The 14,431-nt window shown below is 31.4% G+C and overlaps 1 protein-coding gene across 2 annotated transcripts in view; it reads left to right on the top strand.

Annotated features, from left to right (window-relative positions):
• LOC111043716 (proton-coupled amino acid transporter-like protein pathetic) overlaps positions 1-10,525 on the top strand; it is a 50,673-nt gene extending 40,148 nt beyond the window's left edge. The window contains exons 4-10 of one of the 2 annotated variants that reach the window (XM_022328746.2): positions 1,200-1,350; positions 2,289-2,410; positions 2,933-3,017; positions 4,082-4,360; positions 5,412-5,587; positions 6,906-7,075; positions 7,931-10,525. In XM_022328746.2, coding sequence (XP_022184438.1) covers positions 1,200-1,350; positions 2,289-2,410; positions 2,933-3,017; positions 4,082-4,360; positions 5,412-5,587; positions 6,906-7,075; positions 7,931-8,184 — 1,237 coding nt within the window. In that variant the 3' untranslated portion in view covers positions 8,185-10,525. The remainder of the gene's footprint in view (positions 1-1,199; positions 1,351-2,288; positions 2,411-2,932; positions 3,018-4,081; positions 4,361-5,411; positions 5,588-6,905; positions 7,076-7,930) is intronic. The other variant, XM_022328747.2, reaches the window with a different exon arrangement.
• Positions 10,526-14,431: the final 3,906 nt, after the last annotated feature.

Raw genomic sequence — 14,431 nt, 5'->3', positions numbered from 1 at the left:
TTTCACTTGGATAGTTTTCAAGTTGAATCTCAAGTTTTCTAAAAACTATTCAAAATGGTCGAGTCAAAATAATATATTGTGCTTTATTCTATAACATCAATGTACTTACATAGGAAAATCCAAATAGCATTTGGATTGAAATTCAGTGAAGAAAACAGTATGGCAGGGACAATAATTATTATGTTTCAAATCCATAATATTGTGAGTAGATTTTTATAGAAATTATAAAATACTAGTAGTTCCGTGAACAGTAGACCTCGCGCAGTTATAAACCACAGTCTCCTCTAATACTATCCATCAGAGTAAATTCTGTCCTGTCCTGTCGTGTCGGCGAGATATCGGTGTATAAACGACTAATGGCTGTTTGGGTTATTGTATCGACAATGCTAATAATTTGATGTAAACAGCTATGCTACTATCATCAAACGCTTACCGAGTTGAAAGCAGAGAAAAGTCGGGAGAAAATACTAAGCTACTTCAATAAGTTATTAATTGCATGCCTCACTGCATGCAATTAATAGTCCACACAACAGCTGTTTTTCACCAAGTTACATTCAGATATGAATTGCATGCAATCCATAATCCACTCGACAGCTGATTTATGATAAATAAATATATATGAAAACTTGTAAAACCCTTTTCTATTTAAAATATTACAACGACTAGTTTCGATTATAACTTAGGTCATTTTCAAGTTGAAAATTTTCTGTCATTTTCTGATTACGGTAATTCTAAAGTCTGATTTTCACGGTAATATTGGCGTTCGAAGGAGACTCCTTTTTCTTTTGTATTATCCTTAAAATGCAAAATTTCAAAAAAACCTTATGTATATGTCGATGCAAAATTCAAAAAGGAACATAAATCTGTCAAATTTAATGAAAATCTATTGTTGCGTTTCGCTGTAAATGCGGAACTTATAAACATAAATATAAACAAAAATTATAAACACAAATATAAACATAAAGGGAAATGCAAAACCGTCACTTGAATTTTAGACCTAACTTCGCTTGGTCAATTAGCTCTGAGTTGTAACAAATCTCAATATTTTATTTTAGTTATAAGTTTTGAATATGTTCTAAATTTCTAAACGAGTTAGTATTTGATGAGAATGTTTTATCATGTGTAATTAAATTAATGGTTGGAAAAGTATCCAATTTGTATTTCGATTTTCCTTATATTTCCACTTGATTGATTCACAGGAGTATGGGTGCATTCGTTCACATGGTCAAAAGTAGTCTTGGAACAGGAATATTGGCTATGCCTGGAGCTTTCAAAAACGGAGGTCTAATATTTGGAGTGATTGGTACTTTACTCACTGGTCTGATATGCACACATTGTGTTCATATGATGGTGAGTGCGATAATTAAATATTTGTGTAGCTATCAAGTCTTAAAATATACTGCTCTTAATGTAACTTACAATTGAAATTTTTGCCACTTAAACATTTCAGTGAGTGTGATAAAATTACAAGCCATGCTGAATTATGAAAATTGTCACAGTTTTGATAAATTATTATTGTTATTCCAACAAGAGCAAAGTATATGAGTTATTGCCATTTTCAAAAATAGATTTTTATAAAGAAGGTAACAGATGAAGTGAATGACGTCAACTTTTCAGCAGGTTACTTACTCATAGGCCCACTCAACATAAGAAATTATTATTTATTATTTTACAAAGGCGACTTTCTAGAAGTATTTTAAGCCTAGGTGATGATGATGGGATGAATGATAATACAATGAAGTTAGAGCTATGAATGAATTATTAGGTTTTATTCTATTACAATACTTAATTTTAAAGCAGGTAAGCACTGTCTGTCTTTTTGGGTTTGAAGAATTTATAAGACAAAATGAAAAAAATGATATCACGGTACCGTAGTTCCTTCCTATCTTGAACAAATTTCTTAAACTTCAAAAGAGAAGGGAAAACACTTTCCAGTTAAGGACCTCATCTCATATATTTTCCCAAGAATATTTGATCTTTCCAGTCACAGGTCTACTAATAATGGATCATATCCTTAGATAAACTATTTATGATCATATAGGCCTATAGGCCTATATGACCGTGTTTCAACACAGCTTTATGGCTATTATGATTATACTATGATTTATAATTTAATTTATTTTTTCTACAAATTCATTTGAAATAGATTCATTCTCATATATATATGTGTGTGAATAAAAAAATATGGTAAGCAAGAGTGTACCGTTAATAGTTCATACATGGATTTTATTAATCAATAATGTTTTATGTAATATACATAATTATAAACATAATTATTTTGTTCTCAGGTATACTGTTCTCAAATTCTATCAATACGCGTGAAAAGACCAACACTGTCTTTTGCAGAAACAGCAGAAGTATCTTTCCAAACTGGACCACCTAAGTATAGGTTCCTAGCTTCATTCGCAAGGTGAGATCCTTTCTCACATTAATTTATTGTTAATATTGTAACTGAAATTGTATCACACTGTTCATAATGAATCAGCTTATAGGAACTTTATCACAAATATTATAGTAGGCTTATAACAGGAATCAGAAAACCTTTCTTAGTTTAGGTGATGCATTAAAAATGCAGTGACAAAGACCCCACGTAGCATTCACTCTTATTAAAAATTTCGATTGTATTATTTATAATGAGAAAGTTGCACGAAAAAATTGTGATATTATTTTAAAATCCTAATTGAGAAAATTTCTTTTCTATTTTTCAATTTGAATGAACTCATGTACCGTATTCGATTCCTAGGCTATGATATGATCCAATGAGATCAATACAGGAGCATCTCATGCACAATTATTTCTCATTATTATTTACCTCCATAAGAAACGTTCATATTGCAGTTCTAAATCTTCTAGAAAAGGCAAATTTGAGGGTTATATTTTTCTAGAGAAGCGAAACTTTGTTTCTAACCATGTTTTTCTCTTCTACTTTCAGGGAAATGATAAATGTGACTTTGTTCTGTACTTATTTCTTTGGGAACACAGTGTACATTATCTTCATTGCAAGAACCTTTGAACAGGTATGTAATTTGTCAAAGTAGTATGAGTCTTGTATGAATGGACAGTGTTTCCTAGAATGATAATTCCTAAACTTTCATTCTACAAATTTCCATAGTTGTTTATTCTTAGTCTAATATAAATTTGGTTGAGTACTTATTCATTAATTACTGTAATAAGAAGAAAATCTAATGATTTATTCATGTACAGTTTATCAAGTTATAGCCTATTTCTTACTTAAATGTTGTGAAATAAAAATTACAATTTTTTTTGACAGAGAACTTTTATTTATAACATTTCAATGAATGTTAACCAGGCCTGGCAGGCTGAGAAAGTTGACTTGGAATTGCCCAAGCCCAAGCTATAATAATCCTGTTGTTCAAAGTGTAATCAGTCATATATCCTGAAGACCCTATACAATGTGCTCACTACTGTTATTAAAAAACTTTGAAATTGTTGATAACTATTACACGGTAATTAATATTTAATTCAATTATCAATAATTCATATAAAATTTATAAGTCGAAATTTACATCAAATTTGAGAGACAAATTTGAGATTAAAAGATTTCAACTTTTCAATTGCAGAGAATATTTTTTTAATTGTTCCCTATAAATATTACTCTAGGATGGATAAAAATATGTAGGCTTACTTGTTGGTATATTCAATAGCCCAGTTATTATTTAGATGTTATTATTTAAACACACAAAAGAGATGGTCAACTTCAAATAAATTGTATAATATATAGAGAAGAATCACTTCGCTTATATGGGCTACTTGATTCAAATAAAAACAATATAAAAACGTTTAGTACCCTTTTATTAAAAATTTTAAAATATTTTAATGACTAGTTTCGACCATTCAAGTTAAAATAACATTGAAACTAGTCGTTAAAATATTTTAAAGTTTTTAATAACGGGGTACTAATTAGAGTTTTTAATTTTTTTTTAAATTTTTATACAGAGAAACTACATGTAAAAAGTTCTTTCTATGATAGGCTACAGGAGATGGAGGTGAACTTTAGAGTCATATAATGATAATTCTCAATACTATAAGATTCATCATATTATTCAATGATTTTTCATAGGTAATAGAAGGACACGCTCATTTCGGATGGGATGTACGAGTGTACATTGTCTTACTGGCTTTCGTTCTGGTACCACTTGGCATCATAAGAACCCTGAAATACCTTGTGCCCTTCTCAGCCATAGCTACAGCTTTCATCTCTTTTGGACTGGCTCTTACACTGTACTACACATTCAGCGAGATGCCATCAGATGTGTCAAATCGTGATTTCATTGGAACCCCCTTGAAAATACCCCTGTTCTTCTCAACTGTTTTGTTCGCCATGGAAGGAATCGGCACTGTGAGTTTTTTATTCAGATATGTTGATGCTCTATGTTTTTACATTAGTATTCTCTACAAGTGCTTAAACACTTCAAATTTATCAGAGATCAACGATTTGCAATGGATTGCATTAGACAGGATTCATCTCAAGCCATAAGCTCAATATTTCTGACTTAGTGAGAGTAAGTTGTACGATTGAGTAATTCAAGACAGCATGAGTTTTAATTTTGATCTAATTTCATTAAAAGTCTTCTATAATTGATTTTATGATGTTGATACATTTTTAAATATTTTTTTATATTTTACGTGAGCAGGTAACTACTGTTGTTTTTTCTTTGACTTGAAAAATCTCATAATAATTTAAAAAAAAATATCTCTACGATTATACTCACATAATATTGATCTTGTCGATTTCTAGCATTGATATGATATCATATTGCATTATAAAAAATAATAGCAATAAATGAATAAGTAGACCTATTCTAAAATGTACTGGTACCTAATTATTGTTTATTGGAGTGAGCAGTCTATATTATGACAAAATGCCTATCAGAATATTGACTGTGAAAGTAATCATTATTTGATTGTAGAAAGAATATTGTATTTCTATGTGATATTGCCGTGTGTCACTTGATACCATAGTTACTAAATCCATCAAGTGATTGATAATACAAAAACTTGTAATATCGTATTCTAATGGCTAAAAAATATGAACAGCTAATGTTCCAACATAGAGGGAAACTTGTTCTCGTTCCCAGCATTTTTAATTTCCTTGAATTTTCAACGAATAGATCCATGTATTTTACCTGGAACTTCTCAAATATTTGATTCTCATTGGCAAAAAATTCATAGCATAGAGAAACGATAGCATAAGCTGACTATGCTAAGTATCTTTTTCTATGCTCTTAGATAGAGATAGGTACTTATATCTGAACACTATATCTCAATAATTTGAAAAGATTCATGGAAAAGGATTAAAAATATTGTCAAATATCATCACTAAAAATTCATTTAATTGAAAAATACAGTTTGTTGATAGAATCAAATTAATGATTATTTCTATTTTTCAGGTTCTGCCTATTGAAAACTCTATGAACAAGCCCCAACAATTTCTAGGATGTCCTGGTGTTTTGAATGGAGCTATGTCAATTGTTGTGATCCTGTACGTTGTTGTTGGATTTTTTGGCTATCTGAGGTTTGGCAATGCCACTCAAGCAACAGTTACCCTCAATCTCCCAGACAGCGCGTAAGTAGGCCTATCCTAATCCTAGTCTTCACTCATACGAATAGCACATTCAGTAATACGATTTTTCAAATAACACGATCTTCTGATAGATAGGCAATTCAGATGTATTCTCTTAAAATATAAGAAATTGCTAATTAAGGGTTATACAAACGCAACGTTAGTAGACAGTCTACTAAATTTGATACAAACGTACTACTCTTCTACATTGTATTCTTATCAAGTCACCCACGAAATCTTCATCACCCACTCTAGATGGGCATTTTCCGGAATAAAAAAGAAATTGGAAGAGTGGGTAGTAAACAGTAGCAAAAGAGAAGAATGGTTACTTCATTGAATATTTTTCTTTACTTTCTAACATATTCTTTTTGGTGTCTTTGCTTCATTAAATGATAGCTCAAAATAAAAATAAGTACCTATTTTTATTATCTATTCAACGCATGCTGAAGCAGAGTAGTGATACTGTGTAGTATACCTATTTATTGCTAGCACTGCATTCAACGTGAGGCAAGGAATTCATATTATTAATATATTGTTTAAGAATAGAGTACTCAAGAGCTTATGCCAAATTACACCTTAAATTTCTCTGGCAGTGTAGTTTTCAAGTTTTGAGATTGTTTTTAGACTCATTAGTTCGTTGCTAATATTTGCAATTGATATTGATATTTGTCAATAATAATATTAATATTTGTTGCTGATATAACACATTCAATGCTAATATATGCCAATTACTTCACTAATGCACACTCAAGTAACACATAGCTTGATATGTTTAGATCAACACACCCAAACTACAAGAGAATTTTCCTACAATAATAAGCAATAAGCCACGGCTTCAATAATATATGAATGTTATAAAATATGTCACTCAGCTTCATCTTCAGTGAAATGAGAGAAATCGAATTTAGGTTTTGAATTTTGTATTGATGATAAATATTATATTGATACCAGCAGAGTTGGAATTGTAGTTCTCAGTTGAAGATATTATAGATTGATTGGTCATTCATGATAAAACATAAGAAGAAAATATTAGATTCGAATTCATAATGACACATCTAGTCCTATAAAGCCTTTTGCAACTGAGAGTCTTATGTGGAAATATTCAAGATTTTCTTTTGTAGAGTGAGAAGAGTAAACAATGAAAAATAGTCCAAATATAAGAAACACAATTTTATTCGACAATTCTAAGTGATTCAATAGTGTAAGCTTTCTCTATTATTTCAATCAGATTATAATATAATCTACCAGTCTACCAGTGGCGTTTTTGAATTTGAAACGAAACTCTTGCACGGAAGCTGTAATCTGTTTCGTCTTCTTACAGACTTGCGGAAAGTGTGAAGATCCTTGTGGCTCTCAGTGTACTCCTTACTTATGGTCTACAATTCACAGTGCCAAGTGAGATTGTTTGGAAACGTTTAGGACCAAGAGTTAGTGAAGATAAGCAGGATATGGGATATTACATCATGCGAGGATCCATGATCATTGGAACAGGTATAATAATAAAACGCACCATACATATAATATTCAGAACCATGGTGCTTTAAAAAACTCAGTTGTTTTTTCCCTCTTTTCAATTATTGAACATACTCAACGATAACCACGATAACAAGTGAACGTTTTGTATAAATTATCGTGGAGTACCTGATTATCTGTTTTATATAATGTGTAATATTATTATCTTAGTTCAGCTTTTAACGTGGAGTTCCATACTATTATTCTTTTATTTGGTAAAATCTATCAAAATTTTCAAGTTTTCACTAAATCAAATTCAATAACAAATTATAAGTAGAAGCTATTCCAATCAATGGTAACAATAAGATATACGGTGATATCCAAAAGCAGAAACATTTATATTGTTGAATGGTTAATCAGTGTTATTGGAATTGAAGTTTTTATTCACCTTTATAAGAATTATAATGTGTAGATATGAAAATAGGCATAATTAAATCAATCATTAGGCTATTTATATGGTCGATGGCCTATTTGGTAGAGATTTCAGTTTCCAATCTCCATTGTAATACTCAAAAAGTGTACAATTAGATAGTGGTTTTTGCTTGCTGTCAAATTTGGAATAAGTTTGTCTAGCAGCAATTTAAAATTTATTAGCACTATAGCACCTCTAGCTTGTATTATCTATTATTACTTAAAAACAAGAAATCACGTTTTACTAATTGTTGGGAATCTTTATCATCTGTCCCTTTTTCACTAGAATAAGATACCGTATTGAATAATTTTTAATATAATAACTGAAAAATAACGCAATCGATATGAATGAGGAGATTTATTTATATGTTATAATATTCCTGCTTTAGTGATAAATAAATAATTATCATATATTTGTTTCAGTTATTGTTGCAATAATGCTGCCAAGCCTCGCTCCAATCATCTCTCTAGTCGGGGCAATATGCTTCTCAATACTGGGATTGTTCTGCCCGGCAGTCATCGAAATAATAACATTCTGGGAGGAAGGATACGGCAAATACCAATGGAAGTTCTACAAAAATGTGTTTCTAATTTTCCTGTCAATATTCAGTTTGGTATCTGGATCATACGCCAGTATACTGGAAATACTTGACGCAATCAAACACGGTGAATTGTGATGTTTTCATGATAGTTTAGAACTGAACCTTATTCCTCAAATAATAATGAGCGAATCAGAAGACACCAGAATATTTCCAATATTCTTTCATGAAAAATGTGATTCACTATGGACTCTAGGAGTAGCTTATAATACGTTCAGTTGCAATAGTTTTTAGTGCTATATTATCACTATTAACTCTGAGCAAGATGTATGTGTTTAGTAACCGTTCAATCTATGAATAACGTTAATATAGGAGATTAATGAACTGATAAATAATTGATCCAACAGGATTAAACATTATCAAAATAAAAGTTGAAATGAAACACACTTTCAAAATTTGCTTTTAAAGTACCTTACAGCTATTGTTCTGTGTACAAAAATGTAAAAATACCACTCATAAAGAACGATGAAACAATTACGTAAGATGAGATTTATCCATATTAAAGTTTACAAATAGTATGAATTAGTAACAGATAATAATAAAATATTAATAGCAACAATACAAAAGATCAAAATATCACTGAAAAGAAAAGTGAAACAATTCAGAAAAATTGTATCAATTATTTTTCACAAATCCAAGAAGTAGAAAGGAAAAACATTCAAGTTATTGAAAGATAAAACTTTCCATACAGGGTGAATGCTAATACATAGTATGGTCCTCTGTTGCTATTTATCTTTCCTCAAATAATACAATAATTTAGTTCTGTGAAGCTATAAAGATACTCATGAAACTTTTTATTCAGTATAAAATTAATTTGTGATGGAATTGATCCTTTTTAAAATGTACCTGACATTTCAAATTGACTAATATCAAATTTTATTTATGAAATGTTTCATTGTTCAATTTTCAATCACCCATTGAATTGGATTTGCTTCATTAAAATAAGTAAATTATTGATAAATAGTTCATTATATTTGTGGGTGGATCTCCTCAATGTGATTCATTGTACATTTAACAAAATAATAATATATTATTTCATCCCCATGAATTTGTAATACTGTAGCATAGAAACTTACCAAGTATAACAAAGATTTTATCATCTAAATTCTTCTTATGAGAAAATGTTTTTTTTTCAAAGAAACGAATATTTGTAGACTTAATTTTTCCTTTAAAAATAGACTAAGATATATTAATTATTGTGCTCTTGTGCGAAACTGCGATACCGTATCATACTTTACCACTCTTTATGTAAAAATGATAGACTTAAGACGTAATATTATGACTTGAGATTTAGTACAAGAAAGACATGTTTTTTGACATTTTTTCGGTTTGGAAGCAGCTATTCATATGTTTGTGATTATGTAACGGAAACACCGGATTTAAATTCTCGTTTTGATGGATTTGTATGTGATTTGTAATATAATGATTCAATAATGACGCGTTCTGAGTGAACTCTATGCTGCAGGATGAGCAACTGATTCCGCGTCCGAGTGAAAGATCATGTGTCTGCGTTCGTCACTGTAGGACTAGACGCATAATTTGCGGCAAAAGCATTTTCCGAATGTTGGGTGTGTGATTCACTTCCATGGCAAAGCTTCTTGCACGTCTTCTTGTGACTTTGCAGTTCTACCAATCTTCTGAATGAATTCTCACTCTTTTTACAAATTAGATTATCTTTGTTATGACTTTTCAGGTGTAGAGCTATAGGCTACTGCCGACTGTAAAAACTGTGAGAATTCATTTAGAGTTCTGGTAAATCTTCAAAGTCACAAGAAGACGTGCTGCAAGACTCACTATTAAAATCAATTTATTATACAGCCAACGCTCGGGAAACTATTTTTCCTATATCACCAAGCACATTATCATCACATAAAAAACCTTGCATACAAATGAGTGTTGAGTGATGAAGCCTGATTCCCTTAAACAATTCAATGTCAATGCCAATCCAGTGATGACATTACAAAATCACGAATGTACAAGTAAATCATAAGACGACTATCATATTGATTCTACATTTCATTGCTATCTGCATGTGATTGCAAAGTGTCATTCCACTGTCAATCTGCTGAACAGAAGAAAAGTCTTTATTAAGCATAATAGGCCTATTACATAGTTGGAGAGTTCAACTTGAATAGGTCTATCTATTTAGTTGAATTATTTTGTAAAATATTATATTTTAACTAATAATAATTTAACTATATCATATAGGTACTAGTGAATATTTTGTATACGGTACTGATTAATAGAGCTCTTATTGTTTTAGAAATAATAATAGAGAAAAATTTGAATGCTGTACTTCTTACTGTGATCATAATTTTGATAGATACTAGAATAGGATTTGAGTATATAATGAAAGACTCATGTAAATACAATATTTGTTATGTCGTCTAAGCTAACATTAAATTCTATGTTGAATCAATGATTCTTTTTTTTATTCTATACGGTGAAAAGATATATTGAAATATATTTTTCCCCCATCAGTGATGGCAGGATGCACTTACGCACAGATATGAGCTCAACAAGCTATCTCACCTCATTAGAAATATTGGATTAGAATACATTTCAACTTAACTTCCACATATGATCGGATTTATGGGATAGATTATTGATCATAATTTATTCTTATGCGAAACAACGTGCGATACCGATAGCCTATATTAGACCTACTGGGATATAATAATATATTAATTATTCAGATCTACTATTAGATAAATCGGTACTAGGGTATTTCGTCTAGCGAAAAATTTCAACATTATTACTGCTTGAAAAACTTCAACCTCAAATATCGTATTATTTATAAAGAATTTCAGACCCAAGAGACTTTATTCATACTGTCTCTTTCGCCTTCTACTGTAAGCTTCAGGCTATGGCCTACAGTATACATTCAGTTGTATTTGTTCGATTTGAACTAGCTCTACATACACTACACATCGCCTTCACAACAACCCTTACCCTAAATGCAAATGCCCATGCTTTGAATGGTGTTTAGATAAGACTAGGCATTTGGGTTTAACCAGACCACTTAACATATCGTACCACATCAAACGATTAGCCGCACCGTTAATATCAGGACCTTAGTGAGCATGATTATGCCCCTCGTGATGACCACACCATCTTTTCAATTTGCTGCATATCTCTCTTTTAGGGAAATAGTGACTCAAGTAAGGAGCCGGGAGCCTACACAAAAACCTACCTTCTCTTGTATCCGAGAAAAGTGAATAAGAAATAATTGGAAAAATTGGATTCAGAACTAAATTCATGGCAGACGTGAATGCTACCTAATTACAGCACCTAATGATTTTTGAGCTTCAGTTGAAAAGAAACATTTTTGTATCTGTCTTTTGGCAGTTTTTCAGGTTAAGGCTTGTTCTGGAGTGAGAGAGTGTTCATATATAGGCCCTCAAGAATATTAATATAGTTTATACTCCATATTTTAAGGAACGTGGTGATGATTGGAAATCTGGAATTGATCAATGCTGATTGAACTGCTAATTATAATAATTATGAGAGTAGAATTATAAATTAGGTGACTATCATGATAGTAAACTTGAAAACAGCTTAGTTTCTTGTTTACGAATTTATTGTTGTATTCAGATATCATCTCAGAAGCATTCAAGCTCAATCGATTCTTTGAAAAAACCTTATAAACTTCCGAAAGAAGTTAATCAACTAAAATCGATTCCAGAATGTCTTCTAGTACTGCTGGTGCAGTTCACAGTACTTTATTCCCAAGAGTCTATTCAGGAGCTTTCAACTCTTCCAAAACTCTGATAATCTTCACCCAGAACCGAAAGTATGAGACGAAACTGAGTTCATCATTAAAATTGCACTTGAGCATTTCATCAAAACGATTATAAACTTCCAAATTAAGGTGATATTTCTCAAATTGGAGGCTTCCCACTTGGTTCACTCTCACTCTGGTGCCAGCTCATTATTAATATATATTTGAAAATTTGAATTCTGTAATCTCACAAACTTGTCTTTCATGTTTGTTTGCACAGTATTTTCAACTCCACATCTCAGTTCCCCGATCAACAAATTCAATTATGATATAAATTGAATGTATCAAGAAACTTTTCGAGTCTTCACTACCTACTGTAACTTATATACTAGAGAACTAAATAACTCCACATCTCAGTTCCCCGATCAACAAATTCAATCTCTCTCTTATATATCTATAAAAGGCTAAGCCCCGACAGACTGAAATCACACCACAGCCCAAACTACTGAGCCTAAAAACTTGAAATTTTGCACAATTGTTTATGGTAGCCTCAAAACATCCACTAAGAAAGGATTTTTAGAAATTTGCCCCCCTGAGGGAGCTGGGGCCTCCCAAAAATGTTGTACTTTTTAACCGTTCGTTTCACAGCAAAGTCATAAGGAACTTTTTTGTTCAGCTAAGAAAAAAAATTATATCTATGCAGAAAAATTCTGATCAGGAGCACAGGGGGGTTCAGGAGATGGCATTTTTCGAAAATTTTTAAGTAAAATCACACTGCAGCTCAAACTAATTGGCCTACAGACTTAAAACTTTGCACAAATATTCTTCAAACATGCTAGACGCGCACTAAGAACGGATTTTGAGATATTTTGCCTCTATAGGTTTCAAAGGATGAAAAAGGATCCTATTAAGTAAGCTTATGAACATGGTAAAGTGAACGCCATATGACACATGATATTCTAACATATGTTGTAATCATTGGAAAGCTTAAAATAATTTTGTCAGTCAGCTAATCAAATTAATTTTGCGCGAGCTTGCCACGTGTGTACTCCATATTGTTGTATGCTTGGCCACGCAGTTCGGTTTGCGCCTTCTATCAGCTGTATGGAGTCTCATACATTCCGATTGAAAAAGAGCACATAGATTTTCTTTGGTAAGGAGTATGTTTGTTGATAATTATTTTTCAAATTCAAATTTTATTGCTACCGTATCAAAAATCACATTGAAAACTTTCTTAGTAGACAACAAGATTACAAAAATATACCTATATTTATTTGTAGCACGGCCAGAAAAAGACAAATTTGAGTACCTACTAGCCGTGAGTTCATTAAATATAACTTATATATATTTTTCGTTAATATTTTGTGAATAAAAAGTACGAGTTGATGAAAGATGTGAGTAAATCCTTATATTTGATCCAAATGGTTATTCATAATTATTGTAGTAGTCGGGGTCACTGCAATCAAAAGTTTTTCATTCTGTGGCTAATAAATTCCATACGTATTGATTGTCCATAATATATCCAGTGTCCACAATGGAAGTGATTGAACTAGGTTCTGAAAATTAATGGCTTACTGGTCCCTCATAGAATTTATAGTATTCCTGGTGATTGAGCCTGTCTTTTTTCAAAGCGTTGACTATTAATAATAAAGCTTTATTTATAAATAGCTTACCCGGCGAACTTCGTACCGCCAAAATGTCAATGTATCTCATGTCACACTTTACTTTATTTGGTGAATCATGAAATTTATCTGACAATCAATATTTTCATTCACATCTCAATACGGACTTCCTATGTGCTTTGTCATGCAGCATTCATTATTCCGAAAACATATTTTTCTCAATCAATTGGTAATAATATCTATTAGTAAAGTGTTGAATTAAAAAAATAGGTTAAATCAGTGTTTCAAAGATGAATTCAATGTTTTCATAGTTTTTGATTGTCAATAGATGGTCCAGGAAAAATGCGATGTGCGATGAATCACACAGGATTCCATATTCTTTCCATCTTCCATTTTAGGATGAATATAAGCTAAGCTAAATTCAAATAGATTGTAAATTATCCTCTCATTCTTCAGTAATCAATGAATGCAATATGAACAACTCTCTTTCATGAGGTGAATAACTTTTTTTCAACATTTTCCAGTTTCTCAATGATAGGGGAGTGATAATTATTTGTATAAGTCTTCTAAGGAACCATTATCTACACAGCTGGTACCAATCAACTACACTTCAACTCCAAACTACCGTTTCAATACCAGTACACAATTTATCACAGGGTGACATGTTTATTACATCTGGTAACTTTAGATGCTAAATCATATTATCATGATCATCTTCCCGTTCTTCAGTAGCCGCTCGGCCGACAATTTCGAAACATAGGTGTGTAAAATAGATTAATAAATAATTATTATTAGCCCCCCTATTAAAATTTCTGTTCAGAAACCATCCCCAATATTCACACAACATATTCCCAAAGTTTCATGCCGTTAGGCTATGTCAAGAAGTTTTCAAGTCTTTAGGGAACAAACATACATTCATCTTCATCTATATAGATTTACATTCAAATGATAGCCTCTCTAAATGGAGGTAGAATGATAAGGT

The sequence above is a fragment of the Nilaparvata lugens genome, chromosome 3 (genome assembly GCF_014356525.2).
Source record: "Nilaparvata lugens isolate BPH chromosome 3, ASM1435652v1, whole genome shotgun sequence".
In the NCBI taxonomy this organism is placed as follows: domain Eukaryota; kingdom Metazoa; phylum Arthropoda; class Insecta; order Hemiptera; family Delphacidae; genus Nilaparvata; species Nilaparvata lugens.
Note: the sequence above shows the minus strand (reverse complement) of the source record. Positions and strands in the feature narration are given on the sequence as shown.